This window comes from Neovison vison, chromosome 3 (assembly GCF_020171115.1).
Source record: "Neovison vison isolate M4711 chromosome 3, ASM_NN_V1, whole genome shotgun sequence".
Classification (NCBI taxonomy): domain Eukaryota; kingdom Metazoa; phylum Chordata; class Mammalia; order Carnivora; family Mustelidae; genus Neogale; species Neogale vison.
In genome coordinates, this window is record NC_058093.1 from 95,721,198 (window position 1) to 95,743,693 (window position 22,496).

The window sequence follows — 22,496 nt, forward strand, 5'->3', positions numbered from 1 at the left end:
GATTAAGGGTGATTCATATAAAAGTTAATGTCAAATAAGGGGCTCCTGGGTGGCTGAGTAGGTTAAAGCCTCTGCCTTTGGCTCAGGTCATGATCCTAGGGTCCTGGGATCGAGCTCCACATCGGGCTCTCTGCTTACCAGGGAGCCTGCTTCCTCCTCTCTCTCTCTCCCTCTCTGCCTGCTTGTGATCTCTGTCAAATAAATAAAATCTTTAAAAAAAAAAGTTAATGTCAAATTAATATATTCTTTAAAAACATCTACTTCTAAAATTCAATGACTTTGTGCTGAAATGCTAACTTCTAGGAAAGACAATTTAATTTAATTTAATTGGGTGCAATTACCTAAAATCAGTCAATGGACTAGGAAACACAGGTTAATCCTAAAATTTCAATAAAAATATTCAAAACTTTTAAAAAATTGGGTGACCTTATGGGGTTCCTGGCCGGCTCAATCAGTAGAGCATGTGACTCTTCATCTTGGGGTTGTGAATTTAAGCCCCATGCCGGGTATAGAGATTATATTTTTTTAAAAGTGGGATGATTTTATTATCTTTTTTTTTTTTTAAATATTTTATTTATTTGTCAGAGAGACAGAGAGAGAGCACAGGCAGACAGAATGGCAGGCAGAGGCAGAGGGAGAAGCAGGCTCCCTGCTGAGCAAGGAGCCCGACGTGGGACTTGATCCCAGGACGCCAGGATCATGACCTGAGCAGAAGGCAGCTGCTTAACCAACTGAGCTACCCAGGCGTCCCAAAAAGTGGGATGATTTTAAATAATCTTCTTACTTTCTCTTTGTACAGCAAGAAACAAAAAAAACCATGCCAACATTCTCATCTAAGTTGTGCCTTCATTTTGTATTAACAAAAACTCAAGATCTAGGAAAAGAAAGGAAGAAAGAAATAAACAAATGGGTTTTTGTGCTGTATGTTGCATGTTAGCAGGTGTTTCTCATTTGAATATTTAAAACTTATTCTCCAATACTCTTGCAAGTCAAAGAGAGCTTTTTATTTATGATAAAAAGCAGAAAGAGCATAGGTGGCAACCAACAGAATAGAAAAACGAATTGCATATTTATACAACGAAAATACTATTCTGTAGTAAAAGAGCAACTATTCATACATGCAACAACATGGATAAATGTGAAAAATATGCTAAGTTAAAAAAAGAAGCCTTACACAAAAAAGCACATATTGTATGATTACATTTATGAAAGTTCCTAGCACAGGAAAATATATGATGAAAAAGAATCAAAACTTTTGGTTGTTGTTTATTAGCATGATGGTAATGTTTTATACCATGACACGAGTCTATGTATACAAAATTCACTGAATGGTTCCTGATTTACGCATTTTCTGAATGTATATTTACCCATAAAAACATAAACAAATACTGAACTCTAATTAATTACATGCATGCCAAAGTGTTCAGGACTGAAGTATACTGATTCCTGAATTTATTTTGAAACGTGTCAAAAAAATGAGATGGATTGATATAAAGTAAAGCAAACAGAGCAAAATGTTAACAAGTGTAAAAATCAGTCATCTATCAAATTTTGTATGTGCTTGGAAAATTTCAGCAGCATATTTCTCAAAAGTAACACAGTTGCTAGAAGACAACAGTGACATACTAGTACAATGGGCAAATGACTGAAGTTAGCACTCTATGCCCTCCGGGAGGTGTGACAGCAGAATAAAGACTTCAGGTGTCTCAAGTCTGAAAAGATCTACTTTTCAAGGAACCTTTTTAAGAAAAATATCTTAGGCTATAATTTAGCAAAATAAGTATAAAAACCAAGAGAGGACGGATCCACAGAAGCCAGCAAACAGTTGACTCAACCTCAAACGGCAGAAGGGAAGTCCCAGGATGAGGACAAAAAAAAAATCCAAGAGAAAATCCCTTAGATAAAGAGGTCTCCATGAAACAGAGACTGAAAAACTTTGATGATATGCTGATGGTACATTATTGCTTGTCAATCAAAAAAAAAAGACAGGGGGTGTCTGGGTGGCTCAGTGGGTTAAGCCACTGCCTTCAGCTCGGGTCATGATCTCAGGGTCCTGGGATGGAGCCCCGTGTCAGGCTCTCTGCTCAGCAGGGAGCCTGCTTCCTCCTCTCTCTCTCTCTCTGCCTGCCTCTCTGCCTACTTGTGATCTCTCTCTGTCAAGTAAATAAATAAAATCTTAAAAAAAAAAAAGAAAGAAAGAAAGAAAAAAAAGACAATTAGAAACTCCAGGATAATTTTTTAAAAATTACAGATGTATGAAACAATGAAGTGTAAGAAAACAATGTGACATGATTTTGATAAACTAATGGGAGCATAAAGAAGAATGCATTTGCTTTTTGGTGCTAAGAACATTCTAGCTCTCTTCAAGAAACTCCTGAATCCATATAGTAAAAGTGGATAAGGGAATGATAATCAATTACAGATCCACTGTACTATTTGGTTTTTATGTGCAGTGTACTGTTTTGATTTTTTAGAAGGCTTTCAAAAAGCACAAACTTTTGGTGGGGAGACAAACCATAAGAGACTCAATCTCAGGAAACAAACTGAGGGTTGCTGGGGGGTGGGGGTGCTGGGATAGGGTGGCTGGGTTATAGACATCGGGGAGGGTATATGCTATGGCGAGTGCTGTGAATTGTGTAAGACTGATGATTCACAGACCCGTACCCCTGAAGCAAAAAACACATGATATGTTAATTTAAAAAAAAGTACAAACTTTCCAAAAAGTTCATTTTAAAGCTCACTTAAAGGGCGCTTTAAACTGATTCAGTTTTTATCCCAGTCAAAAAGTAAAACAATCTGTTGAGTTTATTAAATAATACAAAATATCTTTAAAATTTTTAATTTATTTTTTCCTTTTTAAATGAAATATTTCTGACTTTAAAAGACACACAGGTTTGCAAAATTACCTGAGTTTAAAACCAAAACAAAACAATTCTGAACATATTTTTCAAGTTAACTTATCAAAATGATTTAAAATTTGTTTTTAAAACTGTCCTTCAAAACATTCCTTTCCTGTGATTATACCATCTTGTGTAATATAAAAACCTAAAACCAGAAGTGATATCATTATGGTCTAGCTTCCTGGTTCTATGACAAGCTCTAATGCACTTTGAGGACTAGATGGAGTCCCTCAGTCAGTAATAATATGGAATTTAACCTGGGTCAGTATAAGGAGGGTGCTAAATACCCAGGGGCAAGTGAAATGGGGAGACACATACCTACTGGAGACATTTATGGGGTTACTTTACCTTTCCCTCCCTTATTAGGACAACTAGGCCAAACAGGAGGGTCTTTTACCTGGCCAGGTGAAGTCTCCCATCCTTACCCACACCTTAGTTTCTACTATCTGGGGCACTACTCTTTTACCAGAGTTTTTTTTTGACATGGATATTGATGCACCTTTATGATTATGATTAATATTTCAATTACGGTCTCCTTCAACTGGATCTCCTTTCCTCCTATACCCTTCCTCCATACATCCAAAAAAAATTATATATATATATATATATATATATATATAATTTTTTTTGGATGTATGGATATATATATATATATAAAATGTGTGTATGTAATGTAATATGGCAACCAGAAAATATAACATACAAATCTACACTGATAGGTACACATCTGTATATATGTATATATCTCTATGACTATATACCTGAAGATGCTGAAACAAAGAAATATAAAGTATAGTCAAGAAGTCCCTTAGAAATGTACTCCCGCCACAAGAATAGTTCAAGCAAAGGCTAAATGACTGCCTGATTTCTCTGTCCTATCAGATTTCCACCACAGCTCACTTGGAAGGCAGAAGCCAGGCAGCTCTCTTCCCTTGTCCTCATTCTAATACCCGCTGGAAGAAGAAAGGAAATGAAAAGCAGACAACTTCAGGAAAAGCTGCCCAGGTGACTGCCACTGGACTGATCCTTGAGAACTACTGAGGTTGGACCAGATGAATTCTCAACATTTCAACACAAAGATGGCCCTACTGCTCTATGTAAATGCAGGTAATTTTAAGAAAAACTATTGGATTTTTTTGGTTTAGCACTGAAAAGACAAGAAATCCTTGATAAGTGAAGATGAAACATTTGGGCTTATTGTAAAATGTCCCTTAAGATCCAGTACATTTGGGATTAAGAAGCTCTACAGCGGAAATGATTTGTTTGGCTCAAAATATGTATAGCTAACAGTTGCAGAGCTCAAAGTGCTCTTAATGTACTTCTTCCTTGAGGCTCCTGGGTGGCTCAGTGGGTTAAAGCCTCTGCCTTCGGCTCTGGTCATGATCTCAGGGTCCTGGGATCAAGCCCTGCATTGGGCTCTCTGCTCAGCAGGGAACCTGCTTCCTCCTCTCTCTGCCTGCTTCTCTGTGATCTCTGTCTGTCAAATAAATAAATAAAATCTTTTTAAAAAAATGTACTTCTTCCTTTAAACTCTGTCTTCAGGACAACACTGCTGAACATCAGTAACAAGTATAAGTTCCATCTCCATCTCCTCCATTTCATGGCCTTTGTACTTTGTACCTTCTACATGGAATGTCCTTCCCTTATGAATCTCATAGCTTGTTCCCTTCATTCAAGAGTTTGCTCAAATATCAAGAGGTCTTCCCTGGTCACCCTGTCTTAAATAGACCCTATTATCTCATTCCGTCAATCTTTAAGCTCTCAAACTGCTTTTGTTTTCACTGCAATAATTTCTATATTTCTGACATTATATTTTATATATATTTCATTTCTTTGTCTCACCCACAAGAAAATGAGATCTAAGAGGGCAAGGCTATTATCTGTTTCACAATACCAGTAGAGGGTACAAAGTAAGTTTTCAAAAAATACTTGTTGAATGAATCTACACTTTCCATGTCCTATAAAAAATCAATTCACTTTATTTAGCTTTTCAGATAAATGCAAAGTTATACCTACTACTCTAATGATATAGAGTTTAAGTGGCAAGAGTTTTGTGGTTTTTTTTTTTTTAGAACATCATGTATGATTTGGTTCAGTATTATAGAATCATTAAAGATTTGGAGTCATTAATACTTCAAATTTATTAATTATAACAGGGAAAATACATGCTAAAGAACCACTCTTTAAGGCAGAGGGTTGTTTTTTTTTTTTTTTTTGCAGTTTCCTTCATTCTACCAAATTAGTAGCAGGACTGGAATGAGTGACAAATGGTCTTAAAGGAGGCATCAGTTTTACTCGCTCATTTCTGATGTTTTTTTACTTTCTTTGTGGACCCTTCTCTTTCCTTCTTAACATGATTTGTAGCTAAAAGGAATAATAAAAGACTATATGAATAAAGCTCCACTCTTAAGTAAACACCACTACAGTGAACCAAATTTATATAAAGGCTACAACCATGCTGTGGTATGTAAACATTCAGTGGGAAAAAATTAGCTAATCCCATACAATAGACAGAGGTGGACAAGTATAAATGAAACAGAATAAGAATCAATTCTTTGGTGGTTTCTGTATATCCCAAACTTTACATACATGATCTTGCTCCCTCCCTTCAAAGTATGGTGTCATTATCCCCATTATACAGATGAAGAAACAGATTGAAAGGCTAAGTTACTGGCTCAAAAGTCACATCAGTTGTGGAGTGGCAGACTTGTGGTATTTAATTAAATCTTTGAGTTTCCAAACATATTGCTTTCCACTGGAGAAGCTGTTTTCAAAGTGTGGTTCAAGGACCACTGCCGATCAAGATCCTTTCAAAGGGTCCATGAGGACATGTGCTTACTTTTCTTCTGAATATTTGTATGTGGCCAAATTGCCTTCTTATTATTTCAACCAAAATCAAATGTCCTATCAGAGTGAATGCAAAAGCAGAGTGAATGCATAAAAACCAGCTATCTTCTGATAAGTCAGATATTAAGAAGAAATGTAAACATAAAACAATCCCATTCTTGCTATTTTTTAATTCTGCAAAGTCATTTATCATATAAATGTAGTATTTATATTAACATGCAATGACTTTATTATTCTTTTAAAATGAATCATTACACGTTAAAGAAATTCTCTCATATAATACTGTTGAATATGGTAATACTTCCCAAATTGCAAAACTGACCTACGTTTGACACAATCTTTATCAAAAATTCAAGCTGGCTTTCTGGCAAGCTGATCTTAAACTATATAAAGAAATCAAAGGGACTCAGAATAGCCAAAACAATCCTGAAAAAGAGCAAAGTTGGAGGTCTCACAAGTCCCAATTTCAAAACTTGTTACAAAGTTACATAATCAAACAGTGTGGTACTACCGGTCTAGTGATAGACCTATAAATCAATGTAATAGAATTTAGAGTTGAGAAATACTCTCTTACATTTATGGTCCACAAGAGCCAAGACAATTCAATAGGGAAAGAACAGTGTTTTCAACAAATGGCGTGGAGATAAAAATGATATCCACAGGGACACCTGGGTGGCTCAGTTGGTCAAGCGGCTGCCTTCGTCTCAGGTCATGATCCCGGCGTCTTGGGATCGAGTCCCGCATCGGGCTCCTTGCTCAGTGGGGAGCCTGCTTCTCCCTCTGCCTCTGCCCGCCACTCTGTCTGCCTGTGCTCACTCTAAGAAATAAATAAATAAAATCTTCAAAAAAAAAAAAAAAAAAAAAGAATGATATCCACATGTAAAAAAATGAATTGGGACCTCCTACCTCATACCATACACAAAAATTAACTCCAAATGGATCAAGGTCATCTGTATCACAAAAAAGTATCCTCCCCAAGTTGGTGGTCTACACTTTTATTTTTGACCTCCTTACGTTACTCTCCAATTGCTTTAGAACATTTAGTACTTTTGTATTAAAAAGTGTAGGGTCATACAGTAATTAGAGTAACTTAACAAGCACTTATATTACTTTCTTTCCCCAAATGATTTCTTATTTGCTGGTTCTGTATGTCTTTACAAGAAGATAACATCTTTTATTTTATCTTACAGATAATCAATAGGTTTAAGATATACATATCTGGTTAAATAATGAATGTATCACCTCTTGATAAAAATCCTTCTATTGCAACTGGAAAATGAACAATATAGATAACTAAAGTCAGATTCTTTTTAGTTTATACAAGAAAGGGTTGAAAAGTGAAAGGGCAGCAAGCCTTTACAAAAGGAGAATGATGAAAGAATTGGCATTTGGGGAAACAAGGCTTATAAAATGAAAACAGAAATTGCACCTTGGATATGTTTGATGTAGAGGTATTTCTGTTGTGTTTCAGATGCATGTGAACTTGGTAAAACTAACACAAATGAACAATATAAAATGTATGAACGGTATATTGAAGGTATTTGCTTAAAATCATACTTTTTTCAATACTATACAGGAACATATATATATCAGAGTTTTTTGCTTAACTTTCTATTTTTCAAACAATTACACATTCATAGGCAGTTGCAAAAATAGTATAGAAAGATCCCATACTCGTCACTCAATTTCCCCCAATGACAATGTAAATCTAGTTCAGCATCAGAAGCAGGGATTGGCATTGATATACAACCTTATTCAGAGTTTGCCAGTTTTACACACATTCATTTGTCTGTTTCTTTTCTTTTCCTCTTTCTTAGAGGGCAAGAGAGAGTGCACATGCACAAGTGCTCATGCGTGAATGGAGTGGAAAGTAGGGAGAATCTTAAGCAGGTTCCATGCCCAGTGCAGAGCCTGACTCAAGGCTCCATCTTACCACCCTGAGTTCATGACCTGAGCCAAAATCTAGAGTCAGACACTTAATCAAAAGAGCCACCTAAGAGCCCCATTTGTCTGTGTTTCTATGCAATGTAGATTTAGGGAACCAGCATACAATCAAGATGCATAAACGTTCCAGTACTACAAAGATCCCTCATACTACCCCTCTCTAGTTACAACCATCCTGCTTCCTCAAACCCCATCTCTAATGCCTGGAAACCACTAATCTGCGCTCTAGCTCATAATTTGCCATTTTGAGAATGTTATATAAATGAGACCACGTGGTTCTCCCATTTTAAAACTTTTTTTCATTTGGTGTATTACTTAAAGATCCACATAAGTTGCTTTATCAATGTTTTCTTCCTTTTTATTGCTGCATAGTAGTCCATGGTATGGATATAGAATGGTTTAACCATTTGCTCAAGGAAGGGATTTGGGATGTTTCCAGCAAAAAGACACTATTTTTAAACACAGCAATTCTGTAATAAGGATCTGTCCGAAAAGCACTTTAAAAATGAGGGCCTTGTGTTCATTTAAGTCCTTGCTTTGCATACATTTAATTTTATCCCCACAACATTAGACCTCTCTTTTGTAATTCCATAGCTTCTCTACTGAGAAACAAGGCATCAAGGTAAATCTGTAGTTAAACTTCCAACTCAGACTTTAAGGTGATATACCGGTTATGGAATTTCTTTCAAGCAGAAGAAAGGTTAGTGAAGTTAACTGTACAACTAGCTCATAAAACTAATTTTTATGTCATTGATAAATATAAAGTTGGGAGAAGTAAAATTATAGTACTTTAAACAAACTCTTTGGCAAATTACGCCCTTCAAGAAGAAAGGTCAAAAATAAGAACATAATGTAACTTACTTCCCATACTTAATTTCTTTTTGAGAGAAAGTACTTTTAAGGAGTTATAGATGAAAACACTAGTCAAGCAGGCAATAAGAATAATCATTTAAACATGCTATATGGTTTAGTATATATGAAATAAGAAGGCACAAGAGAAGTGGGCTTACATGTAGGAGTTTTTGTTTGTTTGTTTGTTTGTTTTTTTAAGTTACAAATCTACAATTCAGAAGACAAAGAGAAAAACAAAGGCCTTAATTACCAGCTTTCAAAACAATGGGGAAAATATAAGTTAATGGACACATGTAGAGACTAAGAAGGTAAGAAGAGGTAAAATTTTCAAGGATAAAATCTGAGAAAAAACCAAACTTTTGGAAAATAAGACACAGAACTAGATTCGTGCCAGGATTAAATAACTCATCTCTTGTTTCAACCATCACCCAATGACTAACTGAATTAAATTCCGGAGAAGATACACATGCTTACATCTTAACAAATTTGCTTAATTTATATAATGTATCCTTATTTGGAAAGCAAAGTTAACTTAATAAAATTTTGTTTGATTTTATGATTTGATTCTTTGCACATGTCTATATTACTAATAAACATTATGAGACTTCACAGGATCAGATGCAAGACTATTTTACCTTTCTAAGAAAATATTCTATTATGGTAAGACAAAACTGACAGGCTCCTTACGTATCTTAGTTATCTTAAATTATAAATAATAAGTTATCATCAATGCACTGAGGTGTAACTACAAAGAAATAGAGTCTATGATTTGGAGCTACAAGAGCCATTTGAAAAACTGACGGCTACTTGTAGCCACAACTCTTTGACACACAGACTGTCAGAGTATTTACAATAGATCATGGAAGTGTTAATAGTGAAGTTTTCTAATTCAAATAGCAACAATGTATTATAAACCCATCAAGTCTTAAGTGCTTATTATTGTAACATTCTCAATAAGGGAGAAAATAAAACCTTTATCAACTCTCAGTATTTCTCTGTTTCTGCAGAATTAAAAATTAACATTAATTTAAATGTGTATAATTAAGTATGCTAAAGTGCTAGTACTAGAAAATCTCTTTTATTATTTGGAAAGGCCCGGCACTGCATTTTTTCTGCATAATTTTTTAAAAAGTTTGTTTCAATTTTATAAAATATTCTGCTGCTGCCACTTAACGCTCCCCCAAAGAGCATCCAATTGTACTGGGTTCATTCACCATTCAACATAAGGTACAGCTGCCTTGAACCCTGGCCAGGCCTTACTGTCAGGAGACTTTGTAATAAACTTTTCATGTTAAACTTTAATTTGTCTACCAGGACAAACTCAAAAGACACTATTTTGTGTGAAGACTAATACATTTTCCAAAGTGCCTGAAAAGAGAAAGGAACAGTGTGTCTGTTGTTTCATAGAAAAGAAAAACTCAAGTACTGATATATACTGAGAATTAAAAACAGCAACAAAACTGCAGTCGGCCTATGGCCATAATGAATTCAAATGACTCACTTAATCTTAACTCTGTATTAAAGAGTTGCCTGTCAGTAGCCTGATAGCACAGTGAATATGGATTGCAAACAATATAAACCTTGAAACACCTATCAGCTAAGTAAAATTCAAAAGATTTTACGATAATTTATCATTACAACAATTTATTACATCCTTTTATTCCAAATAATTCATCTGAAATATATTCTAAACATAGGGATTTTGACGCAAAAATTTAAAAACCTTCTATAAAATCAGCAACTCTTCAGTATCTGATTTCCAGTTTGTCACGTATCTTTTACTTTGAAAATGGCTAGCGGCAAACGGCAAGAATTTAAGTCCCTATATAAATGAAAACTCCCATAGTACTCCTCTACCATAAAAGAGCAAGTTCTGAGGCTGCAACATGTGCATGTAAATAAACTCATTCTCTTAAGATGCATTAAGTTAATATTTAATAACGCATACTATGCATTAAACACAATAGTAGGAGCTTTATACATTTCATCTCTAATCCTCACAACTCCAAGTGTTAAGTGCTATCATCCCAATTTTATACCTGAGACTGGGGCTCACAGAAGGTCCATAGCTAATAAGACAATGTAAAAGCCTCCTGTTCATCAGCCTTTTCTGTATATAAAGTATATCAGATCTGAGAGTATCAATTCTATATCAATTAACCAACAAGTTTTAGAAAATGCTGATACATGAAAAAATATATATATGTATACATATATATATATACCAGTGCTTTGTAGGGAGCTGAGCAAATTTACCTTTCAGGGTTATGTTTCTTTTTTTTAGCACACATTGACATTTCTTCCAGATCCTGAATCTAGGATCTATGTAATTTTGTATGCAAGTGTATGAGTTATGGAAATATGTAAGATCATTAAGGCAACGAGGTCTCCTTAGACCCTGAAGAAATGGTCTAACACACAGGCAAATTGATTATTTCTTCAGAACCCAAGTTTACACTTAACAAGTTAAGCCTCAGAAGTGGGCCTAAAATTTTACCTTTGATTTTACCTTTGGATGACATACTCATCCAAAACAAAACAAAACAAATACAACCCCCCCCAAACCAACACCACAAGGTGTGAAAAAATGAGCACCTAATCACTGTGTGAGGAAAAAACATTCGTTCTCAAATATGCCAAATTTTATTAGGTTGAGGTATGTCCAGCTACTCTAGGTACACTGATAACTGGCTAAATTAAATATTACATAGATCTTACTCTTTCAAATATTACAACTCGCTTAGCTTCCAGTTAAGACTTTAACCACCTTTTAATTACTCAAAAGTTCTTCTAATCAATGACATCTAAGCTAATAGCAAAGGGTTTCTTCAGAATTACAATTTTGCAAACTACAACCATGGATACTTAGATCTATACACATCTATTTCCTGGGACCTCATATTAGAAAAATCATCTGCTATTTACTAAGCCGTACTTTTACTTAACTTGCTATCCAGGACAATTGCACACGGGACAAAGATAGCCTCAATAATTTGTTCCTACATAAAAGCAAGTTCAAAAAGAGAAGCACTCTCCTCTGCACCTAGTAACAAAAAAGAGAACAAAAAAAAAAAAAAACAACTTCAAAAACACAGGTTTGAGCCTAAGGCTCAACCATAAAATGTGTAAATCTGACCCCTGGGGTCCGTGGCACTGACAGTCATTCAACTTTCTTTTCAATAATCCCATTGTGCTTTTTCTGGTACAACAGGCAAGATATGCCTACATTTCACCAACCGGTCGGAACGCCTTATTTCCTTTCTAAAAATTCTCCCGGTGCAAGGCGGGGGGCCGAGGCGTGGGGTGGGCCAGGGAGCCCGAAGCACCGGCGCCAGCCACCGGAGAGAGGAGAACCACGCACGGCACCCGCTCCTGGCAGGCCTGCTGTGGCTGGTTCCCGAGTCCCTGGGGCTGCAAAGGCAGCAAGCAGCAGCCATGGCAGGGACTCGGGAACCTTTCCCCTGCCTCCTCCGCTAGGCCTCGAGGGGTTTGCTTTTCACATGGCCCCCGGGTGGGGGCGGTGGGCACAAGGTAGTGGATGCAGCTGCAGCCGCTGCGGCGGGCCAGGCGAGCAGGGCTCCCTCGGAAGCCGACCTCCCGGCGGGCTGGCAGCAGCAGCACCTCGGCGGGGGCCTGGCTGGATCGCCGATGGTTCGGCGGGGAAGGCCACCTTCTCATACACATCTTTCCCCTGCCTGCCTCCTTCTCCGTTAGCGCTACCGGTTGGCGGGCGGGGGAGGGGAGCGAGGCGCGTTATTCCCGGGGAGCTGGAGGGGGGAGGGGAGGGCATCTCTTACCCGCGTTACTGAGGAGGAGGAGGAGGAGGAGGCGGCTGGAGCGCGGCGCGGCGGGGCGACGGCGGGGCTGGGTGGGTGCAAGTAAGAGTCTTACGAAAGGGAATTAACCCCATCACCAGCCCGGACACCGGCTCCAGCGGCAGCCGCGGCTGGCAGAATCCCGCCCCTTCCCACCACGCACTAGCCCCGCCTCTTCGTTCTCTTTGAGGGACAGTCCACAAATCATAGATTATACATCCTCCGAGTGACATGAGGATCATCCAATCAGACCTGAACAAACTGCTTTCTCTCCACCCCTTTATCTCCTCCTGGGCCGCGGCAGAGCCGTGCCAAGTCTTCCTCCACCCTCAAGGGAAAAAGAACCAATCGGTGATAAGTAACCGCCCTTGAACGACGCAAAGGACAACCAATGGCAAAACTAACAAGACAGCCATTTTGCCCACTTGTAAAAAAGGCACCTTTTCCCACGAGTTGGGATCCTGAGGTGGAGGAGTTCTGTGGAGTTTTTAATGACCTGGAAATATTGGAAAGACAGCCATACTTCTTCAGGGATTACTTATAGAGCTTTCTTGGAGTTAACATTTTTATTCAACATGTGGGGGGAAGTGAGGAATGCTGCTTAAGGGCTTAGCTCCTCCCTTTAGCGGTAACGGGTTCTAAGCCGAACACCTGGTTTCTCCTGCTTCAGTGGCGGGGGAGGCGGGGTTATTGCGCGGTTCGGCCTGCAGGGGGACTACATTTCCCAATCTGCTTTGCCCCAGCCTCTGTCCTTGCCTGCTTTTTCTTCCTGTGGGGCCTGACGGGAATTGTAGTTCCTGGGAGATATCCAGGTCTCTTCGTTGGCCAATGAGAGGGAACAGACTTAAATGATTTGGAGTTTGGGGCGGAGAACCGGTTGCAAGTGAGTGGCGAATCCTTTTCGCCACCCTAACAGAAGACGGAGGCATAAAAGAGAGGGGTAGTCAGAGAAGAGTTTCCTCAGAACGCCACAGGGGTTTTAGATTGCTGTTATTTGAACTCTGTTACTTTCAGTGTCCCGTTGAAGTCACTTCCGCCTTGGGGCGGACGCAAGCCAAATCTGTGGCGGGAGTTGGAGATTCGGCAGCGAATACACCAGGTGTGGCTTTTGGAGTGGCGTGGCGGGCAAGTCAGTTTCTGGAGAGAGAAAGAGAAAGAGAGAGAGACGAACGGCATGTAATTGTGTTTTAAGAAAGAGTGGGTGAAATGGGATGGCGGTAGTTCCTAAGTCCAGAATGCCATTCTCCACCCCTAGTCTTCAACCCGAGAGTCGCATTTTTATCGTTTGACTTGCTCACTATTAGATTGCACCCATGTATTCATGGAAGCTGCCTTTAATGTTTTTAGCCGCTTTGGTCCTTGGAGTATGGCTTCAGGTTATCTGTTTGACTAAAAATAGGCTTAGAAGTTCTGAAATAACAACTCCCTCGTATACAAACACACTATTAAAGACTGGTTGGAAGAAGATAAGCCAGAAGGGTACAGGATTAGTATTCAAAAATGGCCCACAACCATCCCCCCACCCCCGCGGCGTAAAAAGCATCAGTGTTGTGGGACTAACAGTCAAAGAATTATCTTTTTTAGTAATTTTTTATTTTAACTGAAGTTTTTCAACATACAGTATTAGTTTCAGGTATACGATATAGCTCTCTTCTTAATGCAGTTGGGATTTTCAGTATAATTTTGCAGTGTAGTTTTCTATAGATGTTTATTTTTTTGTTTTTGTTGTGTCCTGAATTCTTCAAGTTAAGGAATAGTAAATATGACCATCATTTTATTGAGCGTTTCCTCAGCCAGGAATGATATTAAGTGCTTTAAGTACATTGTTTTGGGGGGGGGGATCTGCAAGTATTGTTATGTGACATTTAGTTGAAGAAATTGGTGTTCAAGTGACGTTCGTGAAGACTTTAAGGCCTTGATCGGTAAATTTGGGAGCTGAGATTCATGTCCAAATCTGTCTTATTTCTGATCTCTTAATCACTACTCATCTTGCCTGTAAAATGTAAAATTCCATTCTAGAAATCTGGAACAAATGGTGGCAGTCACTAATTCTGATGTATCCTCTGTCATTTGAATAGTATGTACTCATTGTATTTAAAAACAAGAAAACTATGAAAAAGGAGGTCATCTGTAATACCGTTATCCAGAGATAATACCATTAAATTTGGGTGAATATCCTTACAGACCTATTACAGGTATAGACATTTGCATGAATGCTATCATACTACCTTTTTTGTGAACTTTTTTTTTTTTAATGCAACAATGGGCTGTGGATATGACTGGATATATGTTAATATCATTTTAAAATTAACATTTTTGATTGCTGTCTGGTATTCGTTGTATTGCTCTAACATAATCAAGTCCTACTTGATGGATATTTACATTATTTTTTTATGAACTTTATTTGATTGTGGTAAAAAACATAAAATTTACAATCTTAACCATTTTTAAGCATATAGTACAGTAGTGTCAAGTGTATGTACCTTGTCATTAAACAGATACATGGGACTTTTTCATCTTGTAAAACTGAAACTGTACTTTTTGTACAACTCCTCTTTTTCCCCTCCCACAGCCCTTGGCATCACCATTCTACTTTTTTTTGAGTTCACCTTCTTGAGGTATCTTGTATTGGTGGACTCATGCAGTATTGGTCCTTCTTTGACTGGCTTATTTGACTTACCATTGTATCCTCAAGGTTCGACAGTGTTGTAGCATATGACTGGATTTCCTTTTTCAAAGCTAAATAATATTCCTGTGTGTGTGTGTGTATTATATTTTATTTATCCATTACTCTGCCAATAGACATTTAGATTGCTTCTACCTCTTAGCTATTGTAAATAATGCTGCACTCAACATGGGTGTGCACTTAAGTCTTCAAGATCCTGTTTTCATTTCTTTTGGATATATGCCCAGAAGTGGGATTGTTGGGTCAATTATTAATTTTTAAAAGAATGCTCTTGTGAACAAATCTTTATATGCTTGTTTGATTATCCTGTAAATCTTGACTTTTTAGAATTAGGTTATTTAACCACAATTACTTTATAATTCCTGAATTGCTCTTCAGAAAGGTTGTGCCCATTTTCTTTCTTACTAAAAGTGTTTGCGAGCACCCACTTCCCGTCTTTTATTCCATCCAATCTGATTGCAAAAGTGATTCTTCATTATTTTGTTTGTAATTGAATTCTGTTGATGTTAAGGATTTTTTATATGTGTAGTGTCCATTGTTTAATCTCTTTTAAGTAGCTTGTTATTGGTTATGATAATCTCTTAATAATTTTAAAGGAATTACTTCTTAGGTTTTTTAACTCATGTATTTTGTAAGCCTTGACTCTCATTTTGAAATTTGTCTTTTTAACTTTTAATGCTGTTTTTCCATAAAATAATTCTAATTATTATACTTTTGAAATCTTTTTCTTTTATAGTTTGTAGTTTATTTGTGATACTTAGAAAAACATTTGTGATGCTTATAAATTAGATAATAAAAATATGTATATATAATTTAAAATTTGTTCTTACATTTAATTTTACAATTTATACATACTTGATTTTGCTTGGACTCTGTTTTTTTTGTTTTGTTTTGTTTTTCCTTTTTTTTTCCGTTCTGTCTTTGACTGGAACTCTACACATTATCTTAATTTCTCTAACTTTAAACTATGTTTTGATATAAAGTTGGTAAAGTGTGGTTCCACTCTTCTTTTTAGGTATTTTCTTATTGTTCCCTTATTTTCTTGTATTTTTTTGGTGGATTTTGGTACCATTCTGCCAAATTAAAAGTACATCTTGGTACATCTATATTTTAATAAAGTATAAGTTTAATATTTATATAGATACTGAATGCTGCTTAGTGACAAACATTTAATTTCATATTAGTAACACAGAACTTTTCAGATACAGTCAAGACTCAGTGGGGCTCTCTGCTTTGTGAAAACATGCTTATATTGCAGAATTAGATCAAAAAGTTTATAGTTTAAGAGCATTTCCAATTTTTAAAAAATTATATGATCACTTTTTATTACAAAGGGGCTTGCATTTTACATGTTGTTTCCAGTAGAAGCTGATGACTTCTGCATGCTTTTTTTTTTAAAAAAGATTTTATTTATGTATTTATTTGAAAGAGAGAGAGGGAGAAAACATGAGATAGGGCCAGGGGTGGGGGTGGGGGGTGGGAAGAGGGAGACGCAGACTCCTTCCTGAACAGTTAGCCTCATTCAGGGCTTGATCCTAGGACTCCAGGATCATAAACTGAGCCAAAGGAAGACACTTAGCCACCGAGATGCCCCTTCTGCATGCTTGTTATAATAACTATCCCTCTGTACGTCATAGCCTCCTCTGAGTACTTCAAATTTAACATGTCCCCTAAGCCTGTTATTCTCATTTGTTTATTTGGTCAAGAAATATTTGTTGAGCACCTACTAAGAGAAGTACTGGCTAATAATCAGGAAAATGGGCTCCAGGCTGCCTAGGTTTGATTGTGGGTTTTACCAAGTACTTGTTGGGTGACCTTGTGCAGATTAGTTAACAATCTGTCCCTTTAGTTTTCTTATCTATAAAATTGAGATAAGAGAACACCTACCTCACAGGTTATTGTGAAGATTAAATGGCTTCATACACATAAAACACAAAGTAGTGCCTGGCCTATAGTAAATGTGTAGTAGTTCTGTAAATATTGTTTATTGACCTGGCTGATGCTGTTATGCTGAAGTAAAATGGAAAACAAGACAGTTAGTGGTCCTTGATTTTATGAAGACATTTGAATAGGAGGGAAAGACAAAATTCAAGTAAATAAATAAAAGGAATTGCTAATTATATAAAGTGCTTTAAGGAAACCAACTGATATTAAGGATAATGTCAGGGAGTCCATTTGGGAGCTATTGCAGTATTCCAGTAGAGCAGTGATAGCTTGGGATGACAATGGACCTGGAAAGAAATGGATGCATTTGAGATATGCCTTAGGAATAATTAGTAATGAATGGATTTAATTTGGTGGCTAAAGGAGAGGGAGAAATCAAGAGTGCACCCACGTTGCTGGTTTGAGTAACTTGCATGATTGTACTATTACTGAGAGATTGCACAGGGAGCGCACAGGTTTGGTAGAGAAATAAGACTTTGGTTTTGGACATTTAGGCTAGAAATGTCTGTGAGACATCCAAAATGTCAGGTAGGTATTTTCTTGTTATTCCCATATTTTCTCGTATTTTTTTCTTTAGGATTTTTCCTGAAGTCATCAGGATGACTTCATCAGTCATTTGAAGTTACTAGCTTCTACTGGAAACGGCATGTTTAGGTGTCTTAAGTGAAGAAATTATAAATTGTATTACCTTGGCTATTTGTGGTATACTTCTAAAAGATTGTCCCCACCCTCACATCTGTTTTTCCATATTTGACAAGGTAATTTTTGTAAACTAATGGCCTCTTTAAAGTCCAAGAAAGGCCCCAGGTTTCTTACAGGATAAAGTCCCGTTTTCACATGGCAAATGAGAACCTCCCTGACCTAGCCTATTATTACTTCTTTACCACTGGTCACAAGAATTTTATTTTTTAGCTATACTAAACTGCTTAGGATTTTTTGAAACTTAGTGCTTTTGCAAATAAGGCTTCTTTCTCTCTGGAATACCCTTATCTTGATTGTTCATCTGCAAACCCTGCTCTTCCTTTAAGTTTCACTGATGAGTGGCATCAGTATTTAATTTAAATAGGGGTGCCTGGATGGCTCAGTTGGTTAGTTGTCTGATACTTTATTTCAACTCAGGTCATTATCTGTGTCCTGGGATGGAGCCCCATGTGGGGCTCTGCACCCATTCTGCTTGGGATTCTCTTTCCCTCTTCTTCTGCCCCTCCCCTATATGCCCGTGCCCACTCGCTCTCAAATAAAAAAATAATTTAATATGAGGTCTCTTATATACCAAGCATTTTTTTTCTCATAAGTGAAGCCTTCTTTGATTGCTTGCTACCTTATACAGAGCAAACACTTCCAATATTATATAGTATTCCTATATATACTTCTTTCATAGCGCTTATTACATTGTGTTCCAATTATTTGTTTATAACTCTTATTTCTGCCCTAGATTGGGCTAAGATATGAGGCTGCAATGGTGCAAATTCATCAACGTATACATGGTATTTTCTGCAATGCCTGGTATATAATGAGTGCTCAAAAAGTATTTGTAGAATGAGTGATTTTAAGAGGCAGTGTTGTGTAATGGCAAAAATTCAGACTTAAAATTAGAACAATCACAGTTCCAGGTTTAATATAACCAGTTGCTAACTGGTAAGAAATTATTTCACATCAATTTTCCTGAACCTCAATTTTCTTGACCTTAATGTGAGGATAATAATACTTTGTGAGTTGTTTTGAGAATTACAAGAGATTTTTAAAAATGTCCCCACAGAGAGGTCACTTAATAAGTGGGCGGTATTTTATCATTATTTTGAAAATTGTTGCTTATAGAATGAAAGGTTCTAGTGTCCTTGCTTTTAGAGTAGTTAGATATTAGATATGGTGGTTCTTAAAGTCTCATAAATGATTTTTTTAAATAATTCTGTAATTTACTGAAATTAACCCATTATCATTTTAGGAAATTCAGTTTTATTGACAAAAAATGTGATTTCCATTTACTTAATTTAGGTTGTAGCTTAAATTTTTAAGCTTTTAAAAAAAAGCTTAAAGTTTATTTAAAATAAACTTTTAAATAAAGCTACATTAAATAAACATAAAGAGAATGTATGATATTATCAAAGCATTGAGTGTGTTAAAATGTGACATAGGTACATTTTCAAGCCTTGGTCAGATCTGAAGCGTTCCTGTGATTGAATATCTGACTTTGTACATAATCACTTTGAAAATACTTGAGTGGATAAGTAGACCTCTTCATTGACTACCTTTTGAAACTTATAATGATAAACTTTGTTTTTGTGTGTATGTGTGTGAATTTGTGGTTTCTGGAATCCATGTACTTTAAAGCAGAGCTGTCCAGTAGACCTCCATATTAACCACTTGCATGAACTGGCACTTTTTCAAGCCAATTTTTATCTCCAATAACTCCATAAATGGAATTATTTATGTTATTACGTGGTTACTTAGCTAGTTGGTAGAGGTATTTACTGAGGTTCCTGGCTTCTAGTCCTTTTCCCTTGCCTCTGTCCACCTGCCTGCTATTATTAGTGTGATGGGAGGAGAGGAGAAGTGAGTAATCATATGTTTTTTTTTTTTCTTAAAGATTTTATTTATTTATTTGACAGAGAGAGATCACAAGTAGGCAGAGAGGCAGGCAGAGAGAGAGGAGGAAGCAGGCTCCCTGCTGAGCAGAGAGCCTGATGCGGGACTTGATCCCAGGACCCTGAGATCATGACCCGAGCCGAAGGCAGCGACTTAACCCACTGAGCCACCCAGGCGCCCTCATATGTTTTATCATAGCTCCTCCAAGATTTGTTAAGGCATTTCATTGTCGCAGCATTTACTCGTTGTATCTAAGTAGCCAAATTGCTATCCTACTTAGAACCATTTTCACTGGTCAGTTTGTTTGACTAGGATGAATTTAAGAATTTAGTTATCTGGACCAACTGAATTTGATCTTAAATTCAACAGAAGATTTGATTGATATTCTGTAGTAGGAAGAATTTTCCATATGTAGACATCCTTTCTATCTTTGAACTCTCTAGGGTGTTCTAATAACCTAATATCCTAATAGGGAGCCTTAATTTGTATTCAATATACAACCCTCCCTCTAATCTTAATCATTTTATAAACTGCATTCCCAATTTCCCTGCTATAACTTGAATTTGATTTACTGTCTTTTTATCTACTTAGGGTGATTTCTGCATTTGAATGTATAGCCCAATTGACATAACATGCTAGTTTCTTAGTTCCTAGACTGCTGGGTCTCCTGTGAATTTGATTTCCACATTAGTTTAGCCAGGCACTCCTATGGTCCTACTTTATACTTACACATCTCTATGAACTACTCTACCTCCAGACTCTCTAATCATGGTACCCCTGTCCTTTGAAACTTCAAAGTAACAAAGAATTCTGAGTGCTTGGTGCCAGGCACTGCTCTAGGTGCATGGAATACACCAGGAAACAAAAGAGATAAGAATTTCTGTCCTTTTGGAGTTTATACACTAGTGGTGAAAGACCAACTAAAATTCTACAGGAGGAAACTAAATCATATAGTGTCTCACAAAGTGATAAGTGCTGTCAAAGAAAACGTAGGGTAAGGAAGAAATAATGAGTTGCAATTCTTGTTGGTTTTTTGTTTTTAAAATTTTAAACTTTTTTTTTTTTAAAGATTTTATTTACTTATTTGACAGACAGATCACAAGTAGGCAGAGAGGCAGGCAGAGAGAGAGAGGAGGGGAAGCAGGCTCCCTGCTGAGCAGAGAGCGGCATGCGGGTCTGGATCTCAGGATCCTGGGATCATGACCTGAGCAGAAGGCAGAGGTTTTAACCCATTGAGCCACCCAGGTGCCCCTAAAATTTTAAACTTTTATTCTGAAGTAGTTTAAGACATACGAAAAGTCACAAGAATAGTGCCAAGAACTTCCATATGCCCTTGACCCAGAATCCCATATTGTTGCCACATTTACTTTACAATTCTTTCTCTGAAAAATATGTAAGACTTGCTGAATTTGTGTGTCATCGTTGTGCATAGGCCATGCTAATCTCTGTATCGTCCCAATTTTAGTATATGTGCTGCTGAAGCAAGCACAAAAGTTGAAATTTTAAACAAGATAGTCAAGTTTTCATTGAAAATTTGACATTTCAGAAAAGACTTTTGAAGGAATCAAGAGAAGTAGCCATGCAGATAATTGGGGGAAGAGTGGTACAAGCAGGTGGACCAGCTAGTGCAGAGTCCAAAGCAGGAACACATAAGGACATCATTGTGACAGAGAAGAAAGAGTGAGAAGGGATGGTAATAGAAGTGGGAGCAGATTGTAGAAGGGCTTATAAACCATTAATAGAGCTTTTATCTGAGTAAACATGGAAACTGCTGAGGAGTTCTGGGGAATGTTAGGATCAGACTTACCTTTTCAAAATATCTCAGTGACTGCTACATTGAGAGGAGAATGTAGGAAGGGAAGTAAAGGCTGAGATACCAGATTCTTGCAGAATTTCAGACTTGCAGAATTTCAGATAGTGGCTCAGATCGGGTGAATGGATTTAGAAGTAGTAGGAAATGGTGGGATTCTGGGTATATTTTGAATGTAACAGGAGTTGCTAATGTATCGGATATGCAGGGATGAAAGAACTGAGGGGAGTGAAGGAATTGGTATGGACAACTGGAAGGATGAGATGGGGAAGATTGTGGATGGAATAGGGTTTGAGAGAAAGATCTAGCGTTCAGTTTTCGTTGTGTTAAGTTTGAGATGCCCATTAGACTGCAAGGTAGAGATGTTTGGTTAGGTATTTGAGTCGGAAGTTCAGGAGAGGCTGATCTCTCTCTATAAATGTGGGAGTCATTGGCACAGAGGTAATATTTAAAGCCATGATAATAATGATATCTCTAAAGGATAGAACAAAAGTTACTAAGAACTGAGCCCTGGTACACTCTAATCTTAAGTGGGCAGGGAGATGAGGAAGAACCAGCACAAGTGTAGACTGAGCAGGAATGACTGTTGAAGTAGGATAGAAACTGTGGGGATGTGGTGTTCTAGAATCTAAATGAAACACATGGTTCAATGAAGTAATGATTTACTGATAGGTCCAGTAAAATGAAGACTAAGAATTTCTACCTGCTCTCTGCCTTTTATTCCAAATTAGGCACTTTGTATATCCTTTTCATCTGGTTATTGTATACTCTGTATGTCTCAGCTTTGATGTATATATCTCTTAGAAAGCTTTCCAAATCTCCAGATTCAGATTTGGAAACTGAATTTTTGTTACATGCTTCCTTAACAGTTGGTACTTTTTCTGTAGTATTTCTTCAAAACTACATCTATTTTTTTAAAATTATTATGTTTGCAGAGGCTAGTGCAGTGTCTGCTCCATATCAATACCCAAATATTTTTTTTTAAAAGATTTTATTTATTGGGACGCCTGGGTGGCGCAGTTGGTTAAACGACTGCCTCAGGCTCAGGGCGTGATCCTGGAGTCCCGGGATCGAGTCCCACATCAGGCTCCCAGCTCCATGGGGAGTCTGCT

The 22,496-nt window shown here is 37.2% G+C and overlaps 1 protein-coding gene and 1 non-coding gene across 4 annotated transcripts in view; one reads left to right on the forward strand and one right to left on the reverse strand.

Annotated features, from left to right (window-relative positions):
• The first annotated feature begins 13,190 nt into the window (after window positions 1–13,190).
• Window positions 13,191–22,496, forward strand: part of ZRANB3 (zinc finger RANBP2-type containing 3) — a 326,079-nt gene continuing 316,773 nt past the window's right edge. For 2 of the 3 annotated variants that reach the window (XM_044242580.1, XM_044242582.1), the window contains exon 1: window positions 13,191–13,241. In XM_044242580.1, the coding sequence (XP_044098515.1) occupies window positions 13,207–13,241 (35 nt within the window). In that variant the 5' untranslated portion in view covers window positions 13,191–13,206. Of the gene's footprint in view, window positions 13,458–22,496 lie in introns of all 3 variants that reach the window. The other variant, XM_044242581.1, reaches the window with a different exon arrangement.
• LOC122903808 lies at window positions 20,960–21,063 on the reverse strand. Its single transcript, XR_006384034.1, has one exon. It is a non-coding gene; the product is annotated as a U6 spliceosomal RNA (small nuclear RNA).